This window comes from Dermatophagoides pteronyssinus, unplaced genomic scaffold (assembly GCF_027571235.1).
Source record: "Dermatophagoides pteronyssinus isolate colony J.1.1.1.1 unplaced genomic scaffold, Derpt_VIB-CSIC_2022.12 sq0004, whole genome shotgun sequence".
In the NCBI taxonomy this organism is placed as follows: domain Eukaryota; kingdom Metazoa; phylum Arthropoda; class Arachnida; order Sarcoptiformes; family Pyroglyphidae; genus Dermatophagoides; species Dermatophagoides pteronyssinus.
Window position 1 is genome coordinate 2,954,356 of NW_027461528.1, and position 17,551 is coordinate 2,971,906.

At 28.1% G+C, this 17,551-nt stretch overlaps 2 protein-coding genes and 1 long non-coding RNA gene across 3 annotated transcripts; 2 read left to right on the plus strand and 1 right to left on the minus strand.

The window, feature by feature from the left end:
* Window positions 1-1,754: 1,754 nt before the first annotated feature.
* LOC113792390 (uncharacterized) lies at window positions 1,755-8,023 on the minus strand. The gene is made up of 7 exons (XM_075819451.1): window positions 7,042-8,023; window positions 5,143-6,958; window positions 4,100-5,069; window positions 3,404-4,034; window positions 3,213-3,342; window positions 2,404-3,138; window positions 1,755-2,328 (listed from the first exon to the last, which is right to left on the minus strand). Exons 2-7 carry the CDS (start codon window positions 6,901-6,903, stop codon window positions 2,146-2,148), a joined length of 4,410 nt encoding a protein of 1,469 aa, XP_075675566.1. The 5' UTR covers window positions 6,904-6,958; window positions 7,042-8,023; the 3' UTR covers window positions 1,755-2,145.
* A 181-nt stretch (window positions 8,024-8,204) lies between these two features.
* On the plus strand, window positions 8,205-16,818 carry LOC113792461 (uncharacterized). The gene is made up of 4 exons (XM_027342347.2): window positions 8,205-9,367; window positions 15,992-16,152; window positions 16,273-16,527; window positions 16,659-16,818. The coding sequence occupies exons 1-4, from the start codon at window positions 8,680-8,682 to the stop codon at window positions 16,788-16,790; spliced, it is 1,236 nt and encodes a 411-aa protein (XP_027198148.2). The 5' UTR covers window positions 8,205-8,679; the 3' UTR covers window positions 16,791-16,818.
* Window positions 10,724-14,744, plus strand: LOC142644871 (uncharacterized). The gene is made up of 2 exons (XR_012846047.1): window positions 10,724-11,785; window positions 14,179-14,744. It is a non-coding gene; the product is annotated as an uncharacterized LOC142644871 (long non-coding RNA).
* Window positions 16,819-17,551: the final 733 nt, after the last annotated feature.

Here is a 17,551-nt window from a genome sequence, read left to right on the forward strand (position 1 = left end):
ATTATGAATTATGATGAACATTCCTTCAATGTTTGTTTGTTGCTAATTTATTATCATCATTCATTAAATCAATAATGATGATGATGATATTGGTAGCCAAAAACTATTTTTTCATGTTTTGTCGTCGATCCAATGTATGTCACACACACACACTCTATTAAAACTTTCAATTTTGGTGGATTTCAATGAAACAAACATGAAATTTTCTGCTTCATTTTGCATATTGTTTTTTTTTGTTTCCATCACATAAATTTCACACAGATGTGGTATGTATGGAATTAGATGAGGAAAAAAAGTTTTTTGGGAAATTTTCAATGAAAAAACCCTTTTTTTTTGCTGGATGCCGAAGATATCATTCATCGATTGATTGATTGAAAGAATGATCAATATTTTTGCCCTGAATCGGATTCGATCGTTGCTGTTTTTCCGTTTGTCATAAACATTTATGACAGTTTTTTTTTTGGCATTTCAAGATCTTTTTCAAACATTCGTTACAAAATTTTTTCAAACATTTCGAAACACCAAATACACAAATCAATCAAACTAACCGACCAACCAGCCACACAACCAATGATGATAATAAATAATGAATGAATGAATGATGGTTAGGTTTATCTCATCATCATCATCATCAACACCGATTCGAATTCAGGAAAATTTTGCGCTTTTTTTTCTTCTTCTTAATTCTGTCTGTTTTTGTGTATGTGTAGTCGCAGTAGAATTTGTTGACGTAGCAGTAACTTTTTTTTTGCTAACGGTATATAAATTAGTTACGAAAAGAGATAAGTGTGTGGGCGTTGTGTGAAAGAATTGAAATGTAATTTGCTATTGGCTAAATTGGCCGTCCGGTACGCCCACACACACACGTTTATCAAAGAATCGGAAGCGAAACAAAAAAAATTTAAATTTTCAAAATTTTCAAAAAATCAAAAATTTCTGTTTATCGATCCATAATCGATATTATTAGCCAGACATTTTTGAATGTGGGATGACAATCAAATATTGATTTTTTATTATCGGGATTTTAAAAAACGTTGACGATAATTCAGTTTTGACATTTATTCACACAAACAAACAAACATTATGTGATGACATAATAATCTGGTTATAAATGATGACATTGAATGAAAAGAAGAATTTCACAGAATATTGAAGATAATAAAAATACTGGTAAAAGTAAAAAAAAAACCAAACAAACAAACAAGCCACAATCAATATACACGACTTTGTCGTTGATAATGACTTGTCTAAATGATCATCATCGTCATAATAATAATTTTAAACATTAAAGATTATTATCCAATTTTTCATTCAAAAATGAATGAGTCTATTAAATAATGACAAACAACCAAACAACGAAAACAAGAAGAAGAAGTATTGAATGATCATCACGATATCTTAATCATGTTTGACCTAAATTTTGATTCGATTTAAAAAAAAAACAAAAAACAAAATATCGTATTTATTTATTGTTTGTTTTATGTTTATGTTTTTTTATATTGCCTTGTTGTAAACGATCATTATTGATGGATCATCATCATCATTAATGGATTATCATAATGATCTACCATATAGTAATCATTTTATTACCATTGTCAAATACAAATTGAATTTTTTTTTTTATGACTGACAATTTTGTCGACGATAGATGGCAGCACGGGTGCCAGTTTGATTTTTGTAAAAAATTTTGTAAATTTTTTTTACAAAATTAAATTATAAATTTTTTTTTATACTTTTTTTTCTCGTTTCGAATATATTATTATTATCATTATTATTAATCAATCAAAATATTAGTTCATTATAAATATTTTTTTAGAAGATAATATCCAATTCATTTGTTAAAAATGTTTTGTTTTTTTTAGAAAAAGAATTTTTCATTTTTGTTTCTTCTTCAAATAGGATCATAATCATCATCATCATTGGGATTTGTATTTTTTTCCAAAATAATAAACATTTGGAAATGGTGTTTGCGTAAAAGTGTATCTGAATATATTTGTGTTAGAGATTTCATATATATCATATCATCATCATCATCAAAATTTAAAAAAATAAAAAAAAGATTCAAGGTGAAGGAAAAGGGAGAAAATTGAATTAAGAATTTTTTTTGTTTTAAAATAATCCATTCATTCGTTCATTGATTCATAATCAATTCAATGATGGAAATTCATCTTTACGTAATACAAATTTTTCACATAATGGACAATTTGTATTTAAATGATTATTATTGCCAATGTTTGTAATGTTTGTATTGTTCAATAATATTGATGAAAAAGATGAATTTGCGGCTGCTGCTGCTGATGATGTCGTTGATTGGATACTTTCAAAACACTAAATCAAAAATGGCGGAAAAAAAGAATTAGAAAAAAATTTATCCAACAAACAAAAAATACAACTCTTTTTTACCTCTTTATGAAATAAATGTTTACAATGTGGCATATAACGAAAACCACCACCACCAAGTTTTGATGCTAAACTTGTTGCACTATTATTATTTATCATTGGTGCCATCATTGTTTTATGGCATAAGGCACAATTAGGATTATTCAATATATTTTGACCATTATTATTATTATTATTATTATTATTATCAGCCATTAATGATGACGATGGTGATGAAAATGATGATTGATTATTCATATTATTCATCAAATTTATATTTGAATTTATCGATAATGATTGAAATTGATTATTTAGACCAAAATTATTATTATTATTGCCAGTCAACGATGTAGTCGATATTAATGATGATGATGATGTTGATGATAATGGTGTTGATGATGGTGTTGGTTTTGACATCATCATTATTGGTGATATTACACCGATTGGTGCTGTTGTTGTTGATATTAATAAACCGGATGTTATATTTGTTGTTGTTGTTGACGATGACGATAAAGTTGACGCTGATGATGATGATGCACAACCAAAATCTTTTACTGTAGGTGTTGATGGTATCGATGATGATGATGTTGTACTATTTTGTGCGGCTATTTTTGACCAAGATATTCCACCTTTTGATGTTGCATTTGATATTATTGTTGAATTATTTATTAATTTGGCTGCAGTCATTGGATTATTATTATTGGAATTTGAAGAACATATTGTATCGATTGATTGTGATGGTGGTGCTGATTGTATACCCTATAGAAAGATGACAATTGAAAATTTAGATATTATTTCTCTCATCACTAAATAATAATAATAATAATATTTACCATTTCAACAATTAAATCGCTAATAAATTTTATCAATTGTCCCATTTTAAATCCAGAAAATCCATATTGAATTTTATATCGTTTCATTAAAATATATTTTGCTTGTCGTATTATTTCGACCAATTGATTTCTAAATAATAATTTTTATTAAAAAAAAAATCATTCAAATTGTTTTTTTTTCAAAAACTTACATTGGAACATTTGGAAACAATGTTCGAAGTTTGTGAATTAATTTCAACATCGATGTTGGAACTGTTGCTTGTGAATCCTGTGTTATTATCAAATCATTTTGATGATTATTATTATTATCATTATTATTAATCGAATCCGATATTGAAACAGAAAACTTTGGCTCCAATACCAATGTACCGGTAGTACCGGATCGATTTGTTTCTTGTTCAATCGATTCAATTAGATTCCAATTGTGCGTTGTTATATTTCCACCAATATTAATACGTTGACATAATTTTGTTGCTGTTGTTGTTGTTATTGTTGGTCGATTATAAACAATCATTATTGGTCCATGAATGTTTAAACTATCAGCCGATATTGGATAATAATATGGATAATATAATGATTGTTCTATTCGTAATCGTACAATTTGTGGATAAGATTTTATTGATTTATTTTGTTGATTTTTATTCTTATTCGATGTTATTGTAGTAGTTGCAGAAACAACAGCAGCAGCAGCATTAGTATCATTATCATTATTATTATTAGTAATACTGTTACCACCACAATTTTTACCACCATTTAATGAATTGATATTATTATTATTATTCATCGAATTCGTAGCCAAACTTGTTTTTCGATTCTTTTTATCTATTTACCAGTAAAAAAACAAATAATCAATTTTAATTGATTGAGAAGCACTTCAAACCTCATACCTTTTTTCAATTCTAAATCCATATTTGTTGAATATAAATGCTGTTGATTAGCTGATAATAAACGTAAACGTAATAAAAATTGTCGATATGAATGTTGAAGTTTTCTTTGATCAGCTGTTGTTGTTGTTGTTGTCGTGGTTGTTGTATTACTTACACAATCAATCGATCTACTTGATTCGGATTCTTGATCAACATCACTGAATGCTTCATCACTATTATTACCATCATTATTATTATTATTATAATCACCATCATCATTATCATCATCATCACTATGAACATCAATCGATAAATTTTCAACATTTTTACCACCACCACCATCCTTATTATTATGTAATTGTTGTATCAACGGCAAATTCAATAATATTTCTTTCGGTATCATATTGAATAATTTTCGATAATATTTTAATAAACGTAATATTGTTGATTGAAATTGTAAACCACTATCCTGTTGTAATAATTTTATATCCATTTGTAATTGTTTCAATTTATCTTGTACATTTACTATTAATTGTTGATAATTTTGTATTGTTTGATTATTATTATCATTCTGTTCCAATGATGATGATGATGATTTAGATGTAATTGAATCAGATTCAGAATTTGTTGTTGTTGTTGTTGATGATAATTGCATGGCACTCATTAACCATAATGAATATAATTTTTTCAATTCTTCAAATTTTGTTTGTATCAATACTTTATCCAAATATTGTAAACGTCTTTCATTTTCTTGTAAATCATAATAAATATTAGCAAATTCATCCCAACCACTCGAATCATTTGGATTTAAATCTAATGATGTAGATTTTTGTTGAAGCAAACGATTCAAAATAATTTGTTCCATTTCTAAACTTGATGATGATGTTATTGGCTGTGTTGTTGTTGCTGTTGTTGATCGTTGTAATGAAAAATTTTCCATATAAAAATCCAACATTGTTTTTGTTAATTTTAAATCTTCATTCATAAAATACTACGAAGGGGAGGAAGAAAAACAAAGAAATTAAAAAATGAAAAATTTTGTTGAAATCAGGAGAAAAAAATACCTTAAGATTATCATGATAAAAATCCAATAATAATTTTGATTGCTGTTGTGATTGTCTTTGTTGTTGTTGTTGCTGTAAAGAATCATTCATATTATTCGGCTGCATTGAATTATTATTATTTGAAACTGATCCATATAATGATGATGATGATAATATTGGCATTATCAGATTATCAACATTATTATTATTATTATTATTTTGTTGTTGTTGTTGTCGTAACCATTGATGTTCATTATTAGTTGACCATATTATTGATGAATTATCATTCGATTGATGATTATTATTATGATTACCATTATTATTATTCATAGAATGATGACCAAGAATTTGATTTAAATGATCACTTATATTTGTATTCCATACATTGAATAAACCACCACCATTAGATTCTTGTTGATTATGATTTGTTGTTGTTGTTGATGATGGTCGATGTTGTTGTTGTTGATCAGGCCAATGATGATTATGTCCACCAACACCACCACCAGTCCATGATGATGATATTGTTGATGTTACTGAATTCGGTGTCGGTATACCTGAATGATGCTGATGATGATTACTATTATCAACAACTGAACCAATAATCATTGTATCATTAGAATTGTTTACTCCTGTTGCATCAACAAATGAATTATAAATATCACGCATTGTTGTTTGCGATGGTGATGATGATGATGTAGATGTTGTTGATTGTTGATTTGTTGTTAGACCACCAACAAAATTTGTATCAATCATTATATGATGTGGATCATTATTATTATTATTATGATGACCATTAGCTAATAAATTTTGAAATTTATTATTATTACCACCAACAAATCTTTGTTGTTGTTGTTGTTGATGTAAATCTGTAAACATTTGTTGAAGTAAATTATCATTATCTTTTCCAGTTGTTGTTGATGATGATTGTAACCATGATAATGATGATTGATTTGGATGAAATATTCCATTTGTCATCGATTGTTGATTATTACTATTCGATTTCCATAGATTTTTATTTCCACCTATAATTGGTGATTGTTGATTTATTATTGTTTTTGATGGTGATTTATTCTGTGATGATGATATCGGTGTTGGTGTTGATGTTTTACGAATTTTTGAACCATTCGTTGATGATGATGTTGTTGTTGATGGTGATGATGATGGTGAACCAATCGATGTTCGTTGTTGTTGTTGTACAATTTTATTCATAACTTGTTGTTGTTGTTGTTGCATATAAAGATGATTTGTTGGCTGTTGTTGTTGAAAATAATTATTACCAATCATATTAAAATTTGAATTATGACCAAATTGTTGTTGTTGTTGCGGTTGTTGTTGTTGATATTGTGATTGTCCAAATAAATTTTTTGAATTTGTATTCAATGATAATTGATCAAATAAAATTGTTGAATTTAAATCAAATAATTCGACACCGGTTTGTTGTTGTTGTTGTTGATGATGGCCACCACTACTACCACCACCACCCATCATCATTAAATTATTTTTCATCATCATCGTTTGATTCTGTGATTGAAATGATGATCTACCTGATCCTGGTACAAGATTCGATAGTATCGATGTTGTTGATTGTTGATCATTCATCAATGATGATGATGATCCAGTAACATTCGATGATGGTGATGATGCTGGAGCTGTTGTTGAATTATTCGTTACTGTTGAAGATGATGTTGATGTTTGATTCATAATTGTAGCCGATTCCATTTTATTCGTTGTTGTTGTTGTTTTTGTATTATTGATATCGGCTACTTCTGCCAACATTATCATATTATTTTAATCGAAAAATTTGTTTGATTTTTTTTCGCACGATTTCAGTGTTAAACTAGAAAAACAAAAAAAAAAATTAATCAAAAATCGAAAGAAAAATAGTTTCAAATTTCATCGATACAAACAAGATATACATACTATCGAAATTCGAATCCAAAGAATATTCTTTGTTTCACAAGAGAGAGAAAAAAATTACCCAGAAAAATCAATCAATAGAAAAAAGAATCTTTATTTTCAAAAAATAAGACCAAAACAAAAAACAAAAAAAACTTGTTCGAAAAACCCCCTCCAAAAAACAAAGAAAAAGAAAAATTATCAGTTTTCTTCGAAACAAAACAAAAACAGTAAAAAGATTCGAATAATGCACACACCAACAATTTCGAAAACACTTTGTTTTTTGCTCCCCGAAAATAACCAAAAAAAATATTAAAATTAATTAATCTCAATGATGATGATGAAAACAAGTGTGGTGGTGTTGAAGGAGGAAAGGAATATCGTTGTTGTTGTTGTTTTTTTCACCCAAAAAAAAAATTGTTACAAAAAATCTTTATTAAGAAATAGGAAAAATATGAGGAGAAAAAAAAATGTGAGCAACGCGCGATGACGACGACGACAACAACAAACGTTTTCTTCTCCTTTATTTTTTGTTGTTGTTGAGAATGTTGTTTGTTTGTTCGTTCTATGATGATGATGATGATGATAATGGATCCACCATTTCCACATTGATTGTTATCATATTCATACACTGTACACACACACACACACACTGCATATACACAGGCTCAATGTTCGAATGTTGATGTTTGTGTGTGTGTGTTGGATATACTTTGTTGAGTGTGTTTTTGCATATCCAACTATCCCTCTGTATATTCAAAAGAAAAAAAAGGATATAAATTCCTTATTGTGTAGAAATAGGCGCCTATTATGATAAAATAGTGTTGAATTAGAATTTTTGTTTCTTTTTCGTTTTTCATTTTGTTTTTTTTAAAATTGATTTTTCTTTCGGTTTTTTTTCTTGATTTTCCATTCGAGAGAATGTTTCCCCCCCCCAAAAAATTTGGATTTTGGATTTTAAATCAGTAAATCGTTACGGCATTCTATATATACACGAGGATTTTTCTCATTCTTATTCTGCTCGTTTGCGGTTACCAATAGCAACAACCAGAAGAAAAGAATTACTGTCTTTTTGTTCATAATTTTCAATTTAAAACTTGTCATTATTTATCAATTCATCATTCAAAACTCATAAAAATTGACCAGTAAATAATGAATCGTATAGTAAAGAAGAAAAGAAGTAGCAACCAGAAAAATGAAAATTGCACTCCGGTTATTGTTGTTGTTGTTGTTGTTTGAAACAGTTTCTGGATAACAAAGACAAAACAAAGCGGGAAATAATTGTTTTTCATTGTCGTCATCGTTTGGTGTTGTTGTTGTTGTTGTCGATGATGGTTAAAAATGTAACTAACCACACACTAAATATTAATATAGGAAAACAAAAAAATGAAAAGTTGAAGAAGCGAAAAAGAAAAATGCAAAAAGAAACAAAAAGAAAACAAAGCTACGAAGCAACCACGGAACGGTAGAAATAGAATCGAACGTTTTTCTTTTCATCATTATTATTATGATTTATTTGTTCGATTGGATCGATTCTTGATCAGATCGATTTGTTCGATTCTCTTGTTTTTGTGATCAATTTTTTTTCTTCTGGAAATTCTTTGTTTTCGTTGAAAATTCTTTTTGGTTTGGATCGTCAATTTTTTTTCGACCGATGATAAAATGGGCTGTACAACATCCACACAATTTACCGAACAACAAAATCAAACGGATGCGGATAATAATGGTGGTGGTGATGGTGGCGATAATGGTAATAAACAAGATTATTCAACATCAACAAATCAATCGAATAAAATCCATCAATCAGATGATAAATCATCATCATCATCATCGATTTTAATTTATAAAAATCAATCAAATCAATCAAATGAATCAAGTGATAATTACAATTCAACAACAATTGGTACAGCTAATACATTAATGTTGATTAATAATAATGAAAATAATAATGATAATGAAATGATTTTAATGAATTCATCATTGAAATCCACATCAACAAAATCAACACCAACATCATTATCAATGAATTTTGAAAACAACAATGAAGATGATGGTGAAAATGATGAAGATGATGATAGCCATTTTTCATCATTACTACATCATAATTCGAATCATCCAGATATTCATTCGAAACAATTTGCCAAAAAATCTTCATCACCAACATCATCATCAAAACCAAAACCAAAACAACAAACATCATCATTATCATCAAGAACTATATCGGAATTAGATCCAACAACAAATTATTATGATGGTATGGATAATGATTATGATTGTGCAAGTACAAGGCCATTATTATCGATTAATGATTTACAACAAGCAACAGCCGATGCATTAGCTCGTGAAAAAAGTAAGTGTTTCCATTCATTGTACATAGATGACGTTACTGTTGTTGTTTGTTTGATTTTGTTTGTTTGAATTCAAATTCTTGAATAAGTCAATTTTTGTCCCATTCATTTCAAGTGGATAAATCTAAAATTAATTGCATATTGCGATTTTTTTTTGTTCTGTTTGTTGTCATTTGAAAATAGATTAGCAATCTATCTATCTATCTATCTGGTAAGAAGAAGAAGTGAAAGATAGAACGAACAAACAATAGAAAGAAAAATCCTTTATCAAACACATTGTGTGTGTGTGTGTGTGTGGGTGTAAATTACTTTTTAATGTTTAACTTTTCTCTATCTCATCTATCTGTCTTTTATTTTTGTATAGATAAGGGAGAGAGAGAGAGTGAGCGAAAACTCATCATTTATTTCGCCATTAATTTTCTTTTCTTATTATCGTCATTATTATTATTATCGATTTTTAAATTCTTTTACCTTGTACGTTTTTTACCTTGTACCTTCGTTTTTTTCCTATAGGAAAAACAAAGTTAATGTACTAAATTTGGAGATTGTCCAGCCAAAAAAAAGAGAGAGAGAGAGAGAGAGAGAGAGAGAGATAATTAATCTTGATATGTGTCAAACTACCACCAAACTAAACTAAACCAAAAACTAAACAGATAGACAGAATCGACAATGACGCCTTTTTTCTTCTTTTTTTATGATTCAGCCATCATTGACTGTCGAATATAAACTTTGAACATTGAAAAAAAATGAACTAAAAACACGAACAAAATCTTTCAGACACCATACACACACACACACGAAAAATCAATCAATCAATTCGGCATTTGCGTTTTTTTTTCTCCAATATCGCTTTTTTATATCCATTTGATTTGCATGAATGAATATATATAAAAAAATCATATGGATGTCACATCATCATCATCATCATTCATAAATAAATAAAAACGAAATAAAATGAATAAACATTTTACTACACCTGAATCTATAGATAGATTCAAAGATCTTTCTATTTTGATTATTGGTTGGTTGGTTGAAATAGAAATCTATTTTTTTTTTATAGATAAAAAGCAAATATTTTCTTCTTCTTTTTCTTTCATTTTTCAGTTAGTCAGTTTTTGCATAAAACACACACACCGCACAGATGTTTTTTTCTATTTCCAGATAAATATGAATCCTTTTTTTTCTCTCTCTGTGTGTCACAATCTCTAAAAATCAATTCTTACCATTTTTTTCAGATCTTTCTTTCTTTTTATTGATACCTTTTGCATTTTGGTTTCTCTTGAGACAGCACCAGATCAAACCAGATCCGAAAAAAATAAAATTACATAACACTTTTTTTATTTTTAGCTTTATTTTTTTCCTATGTGTCAATATGTAGAATAGAATTTCTACATTGTCAGATTTTATTCTCTTCTCTCTTTTTTTTCTGGTTCTGTTGACATGAAATAGTCATGAAATCAAGTCAGGAATGTTTCGTTGTTGCAAAAATAGATCGTGATTCACTTTCAATGTTTATTTTCTATACTTGAAAGGGTGCTTAGTTTATTTTTTTGTCAAGTATTTTCTGTCCCTGTGTGATCATCATCAACCTAAGTGACCTGAATGTTAATTAAATGTTTTTTTTTTCGTTTTGTTTTAGTGAGAAATTTAGGTATTTTTTTTTTTGTTTCATTGAATTTATCGCATTCTTTTTTTTCTGGACAGATTCGATATCTTTTCTGCTTTTTTCCCTATATCGGATTAATATCATCAAATGGAGAATAACAACAACAACAACAACAAAAAAACTAACGCTAAAATATTACAATTGAACGAGACTTGAATTTTTTTGTTTTTATCTTTGTTTTTCATTTCATTTTTAGTTTTTTTTTCAAAAAATATTTTCGAAAAAAATTGCGCAATCGCAATTTTGCTGACTTGACTCTGTATCATATTGATATATAGGAACCGAATGTTTTTCAAAGAAGAAGAATCCTGCTATGCGATAGCAGCATTATCTGAACAATTTTCGAAAGAAAATCTGCATTTTTTCTGATTTTTTGCATTTTATTTTCACATTCGATCATTATGTTTTGTCGGTGATGGTTGTTAACATAATAATCATATATTTTTTTTCCATATTTAGTTTTATTCAATACATTTTAATGAATGTTATCTTCTTTTCTTTATTTTCATTTTCTATTGATACATAATTCTATCTGTTTTTTTTTGTTTATTTGTTGCTGATCTACAAGAATTGCCTGCAAAAAAAAACTTTTTATTGTTTGTTTTCGTTTTGTTTTCGTTTTTCTTGCCTAATCTTCAAGACGATTGAAAATACATTTGTGTTTTGTTCTTGTTTTTGAAATTGAAAAAATACAAACCGAAAACGAAAATTTACCACCAATCCTTCTATACGAATACCGGCGGGTATTTTTGTTGTAAGTTTTACCAAAATATTCAAATTATAATTTTTCTGTTCTTTTTTCTCCACAAAAACTGTATTTGAAATTTAAATTTTGAAGAAAAAAACAAAATTTTCTTTTTTTTCATTTCGTATTCTTTCTCAACGGTTATTCTGATAAAATTCTTAACAAAAACAGTGTTGTTGTTGTTGTTTATACAACAAAGTGAGAAAAGTAAACCAAACAACAACAAACAAATAATAAAGATAATGGCCATTCTTGTTTCAACAAAAAAAAAAAAAAATTTGTTCTTGTTTTTTTGGTTGGTCACATTTGTTTTGGGTCTGGTTTTTCTGTTAGTTTTATTTGGTTACATTGGTTACATATAGACGAAAAAGGAAAAGAAAGTTGTAAGAAAATCATCATTTTTCTTTTTCTTTCCCGAAAAAAAAACTGTTCTTCTGGGAATTTGTTATGTCCAGTTTGAAGAATAATTCTATTTCTTAAGAATTCTTTTTCTTCTTCTTGTTCTTCTTTTCAAATATTTTTTTTCCCACAAAGTTTCGACAACATTTGTGTATGATTATCATAACGATGATGACAACTTAATAGCTTTGCGTGTGTTTATTTGTTTTTTTTTTTTGAATGTTTTTTTTCCTTCTTCACTTTTCTTCATTCTTCTTTCGTCGTTGTTCAGAATTGTGCCTCAGAAGGATCATTTTGGATTCTTTTTTTCCGTTCACCATTCAAGATCCCAATCAAAAGCAGTTTTTTTTTGTCTTCCAAAAAAATGCTGAGAATAAAATGAATTTCGTGAAAAACAAAATCAATTTTTTTAGTTTGCCATTTCTATTACGATTTCTGACAGACAACAACAACCAAAAAAAAAAAAAAAAAACAAAAATCTAGCTTGCAAAATGATAAATTATCGGATAATTTCATTAGGGAAAATTTTCTTTGATGATTTTTTTTGTTTTGTTTTTTGTTTCAAACTTTTGACATTGTTTTTTTCCCAATGAAAAGTATGGTGAAAAGGAAAAAAATTTCATTCATTTCGCAAGAGATTTTTCACTTTTCAAAGAAAAAAAAACGTTGGCTTCACTGCATTTCATTTCATTTCATTTTTTTTGAAAATTAATTTCCATTTCACAATGGTGCTATGGAATTTAAATTTTTTTTTCTTCTTTGACTAAAACAAAAACGAAAACAGAATGAATGAAAAACGAGAGAGAATAAAAAAACTCCGGAATCGAAAGAATTGGTTTTTAAATATTCAAGAATTTCGAAAATTGAGAAACACATTGATAGCGTGGTGTGAGTGTCAATTTTCTGCTGATTCTTCTGAATTCGTTTTCTCAAATTGAAGCTTAGAATTGGAATTTTTTTCTTTCTTTTTTAAAAAATTTCCAATTCAGAATCAATAAAATTGGATCCAATTCTTCGCAAGAATCCTAGTCAGTCAGTCATATATTTCAGAAGTTTCAGAAAATTTTGATTTTCGATTCTGTATTCTGTATTCTCTCTATTCTCATTTCTATTGTCTACATTAATATCAAATGACAATAACAATCAGAAACAAATCTATAATTCATTTATAGTTTTTCTAATGACAAAAACAAAAATGATATCCTATAATTTTCAGTTTTTTTTTTTTTTTTTTTTTTTTTTTTTTTTTGGTTATCTTATCGTTTTTTCTGTTTGGTTTTCGCTTTGTTGTTATCGTTTGTTGTTGTTGTTCGATGGGGCCAATCTCATTGAATATTTACAATGATAATGATAATGATGATTATGATGAGATTATATTCTGTCGATTCAACAACAACAACAACAACAGAATATTCGACAAGAATAATAATTATTCAATTATTGATATGGGAATGAGATTCTAATCGAATCGAATCGAATCGAATGATGGTCATTACTTTTTTTTCTTCAATCATTCATATTGGTTATCTATTTATTCTCTATCTCTCTCTCTCTCTATTTATGGTGGATATGATCAAATGAAAAACCCCGAATAAATATGTTTTTCATTTGAATTCATTGAATTATTATGAATGAAAATGAATATTGGGCGTCATCCTCTCATTTCTCTCTCTCTCTCTCTCTCTCTCTCTCTCTCTGTGTGTGTGTTTGTGTATAAATTATGGATTCTTTTTGGTTTTGCTCCCATATTTGACTCAAACGATATCAAATGTCAAATGAATACTTTGAAAAAAATTGGATTCTTTTCTTCATTTATCTCATTTGTTTTTTTTTCTTGCTCTGAATCAATTAAATCATAATCATAATGAGCAAAAATGGATTAAACAATCCATTTTCTTTGATTCCAAAAAACCCATTTTTCCACCCAATTTACTTTCCAACATTAATTCTTCAGATCTCTCTCTCTCTCTCTCTCTCTCTCTCTCTCTCTAAATAAAATTAAGGACTGTTTGACAAGCCACGGGTTCGAGGTTTACCGTGAGGTCCACTGTATTGATGCTAATGGGTCGAATCGGAGAGCTGACATTATCGCCATCGATCGGAACAAAAATTTTGGTATCATATTAGACCCGACGATCCGGTTCGAAAGGGATGAATCTCAAGCGATGAATGTTGATATTGAAAAAAGGGACATTTATACACCTTGCCTCAATTTCTTGGGGAGACACTACCAGATCAATAATTGGGTAGTTCAGGGCTTGCTGTTTGGCGCCCGAGGGTCTATTCCCACCTTCACGGTGGATGTGTTAAAAAAAATCGGAATTTTTAACAAAGAATTCATTACCGATTTATCATTATTGATCATCCAATCTTCATTAAAAATTGTTCACAATCACCTGTATGGTTGATTGTTTTGGTTGATTGTATTTATATTTATATTTTATTTATTTTATTTATTATTGTTATCATCATCATTTTTTTTTTTCTTCTTTTTTTAATATGTATTCACTGTGTTAGAAGCAACTCCAGTTAGGAGCAGTTAATAAAAGTTGTTCTCTCTCTCTCTCTCTTATGGTTACAACATCTTAATTCGGGCTAAATTATAATCGTCATACAATGATAATGATAATGATGACCGACTGAATCATTAAATACCAAAAAAACTTTTTTTCATTTTGGTTTTCGCTGTTTTCAGACTTTGAATCTAGGTTAAAATCTAAATTATAATTAATGAACATCACTGCAAAGCAAACATAACAAAAATTTTCTGTAAATATTTTTTTTCATTCATTTCTCAATTACATACGATTCAAATAAATAAATAAAAAAGAAGAGAAAAACATCTAACAACAACAACAACAAAAATATAACCATAACTTTTTATGATTATAACAGAAAAATAAAAAAGATAAGATAAATTCAAAATAACCAAAAACCACCGAGAACCACATCAAACTAAAAATGAAAATGATGTGATATATATGTGGATAATGAATGTTTGTATGGTTATCTTTGGCTATATGAAAGAAAATTACAGGTAATTTTTCTTCGTTTTACCTTCTCTTTTTCTACCCTGTATAAAATGAATACAACGCATAATGATTATCCGCACACACAGGGAATTCTGTTACACAAACCGACACACACACACACACGATTCTTATCGTCTTTATTTTCGATTTTCCACACAGAATAAAAAAAAGTTTTTCTGCCATTCATTCATTCATTCATTCAATGTTATTGTTATTTCTTTACGTTTGTTCATCATCATCATCATCATTATGATGATAATAATGGAATTAAATGAACCAAAGAAAGAAAGGAAAAAAATTGATTCAATAACTCTGTTTTTTCTCTGGTTATATATGCAACCGGATTTTATATCTAATAACTTTTATTTAAAGTGGAAAGAATTTTCGTTTTCCATTTTTTTTCTGTTGAATAGAAATAGAAAAAAAAGGTAACATTTCTTCTCTTTTCGCAAATATTGTGTGTGTGTGCTTATTTATTCCGTTGAATAATTTTTCATTTTCCCAAAATAATAATAATAATGATGATGATGATGTGCGAGACAAGAAATGATGAAAAGAATTTTTCTTTTCTTTTTTGGTGGAAAATTATTCTGGATTCCTGTTCTGTTCTGTTCTGTTTTGTTTTCATTTCAATCATCTTGGGATGTCAATCGATTCTTTTCCCTTTAACTTTTACTGTTTTACTTTCAAAAAGTGTGTCATCGTTTTTCCTGTTGGATATTTTTCAATTCAATTTCATTTTGCTTCTTCTTCTTCTTTTTCGTTTTTCTTTATTTGAAAACAGATATTTTTAACGAAACAAAAATTACTGAAATTGTAAACGACGACGACGACGATAATCAAACAACCGAATTGCAAAACGTTCACAGTTTGAATCAAATCGACAATAACCAAAACGACCAAAAAAGAAGCAATAATAAAAGTAATAAAATGGCCGAAGAAGAGGTAAGTTTTATTTGGTTTTTGTTACGGTTTTTGTTTGGTTACTTCTGGTTTTTTTGGTTATTTGTATTTTGTAGTAATAAAAATGGGTTTTTTATTATTATTTTTTCTATTTATTTATAGATTGATATTGATCTAAATGATCCGGAAGTTGGTCGAGCAGCTGTAAAAATACAGGCCGGTTTTAAAACATTTATGGCCGGTAAAAATAAGAATAAAATTGTAGAACCTGAACAACAGCAGCAGCAGCAACAAAGTTCTGGAAATATTCCGCCTGAAAAAGTTTCCAATGATGATGATGGTGGTGATGATGATGATGAAAAAAATGATCAAACAAATCAATCAGATACGAAAACAACAACAATCGATGAATCGTTAGTAAGTAGATTTGATTCGATTCGATCGATCGATCGATCTGTACAAAAACTTTTTATTTTCGTTTTGTTTTGTTTTTTTCTTCATTTCCTAATTAAAATTGGTGAAAACAATAACAACAACAATAACAACAGGCCGAAATTGATCTAAATGATCCAGATTTGGAACGTGCAGCACAAAAAATTCAATCATCATATCGTGGTTTTCAAAAAAATCGTAAATCAACACCAGCTACAACAACAACAGAAAATGATGACAATCAATAACATTCATTGGAAAACAACAAAGCGAGAATTTCTTCTTTTTTCTCGTTTTTAATTTAATTATTTTCAATTAACTAAATTATTCTACCAGACACCGACCCACACACAAACAATATTTCTTAATCAAATCAATCAATCAATCATCACTGACGATGCGCACAATCAATTTCTTCATTATCTTTGTTTCGTTTTTTTTTCTATCCCTATATATTTAACTTTACATTTTTAAATCACAAACAACAACAACAACAGAAAATGTTTTCAAAGAAATTGAAAAACATGACATGGAAAAATAATCGGTTATTTAAAACGTATATGTTTTTGGTTGTCATCGATATTGTTGTTGTTGTTGTTGTTGTGAAATACCAATAGTTTTCAACAACAACAACAACTTTCTTGAACAGAAAATGGCAAAAAAAAACAAAATTCTTTCCAAATAAAAAAAAACCCTAAGGTATATAACGGTTAGTTTTCTTTAGATTCTCCAGATTTTTTGTGTAGAGAATTTTAGTCGAGCAGCAAAAACGAAAAATTAGAAAATATTTCAAGCAGAAATACAACATTCCATTCTGTTGATGTTCAATAGGGTGAATGATGGTGAATACATTATGTAACAACTTTGAAAATTTTTCAACCAAACAAACAAAAAATCATAGGTATTTTTTCTTCTTCAATTTTTTCATTTTTTTTTTTGATTTATAGGAAAAATCATTTCATTTCATTTGTTTACTTACACACCTACCTACATGCTACATAAGAGCCTT

What these genes read in the sequence shown, in the direction of transcription:
- LOC113792390 (XM_075819451.1), bottom strand. Translation starts at nt 6,903, where the DNA reads ATGATAATGTTGGCAGAAGTAGCCGATATCAATAATACAAAAACAACA. An exon ending in GGATTTAGAATTGAAAAAAG is followed by an intron (nt 4,035 to 4,099) that starts GTATGAGGTTTG and finishes ACTGGTAAATAG; the next exon opens with ATAAAAAGAATCGAAAAACA. An exon ending in TTGTTTCCAAATGTTCCAAT is followed by an intron (nt 3,343 to 3,403) that starts GTAAGTTTTTGA and finishes ATTATTATTTAG; the next exon opens with AAATCAATTGGTCGAAATAA.
- LOC113792461 (XM_027342347.2), top strand. Translation starts at nt 8,680, where the DNA reads ATGGGCTGTACAACATCCACACAATTTACCGAACAACAAAATCAAACG. An exon ending in TGCATTAGCTCGTGAAAAAA is followed by an intron (nt 9,368 to 15,991) that starts GTAAGTGTTTCC and finishes ATTTGAAAACAG; the next exon opens with ATATTTTTAACGAAACAAAA. An exon ending in ATAAAATGGCCGAAGAAGAG is followed by an intron (nt 16,153 to 16,272) that starts GTAAGTTTTATT and finishes ATTTATTTATAG; the next exon opens with ATTGATATTGATCTAAATGA.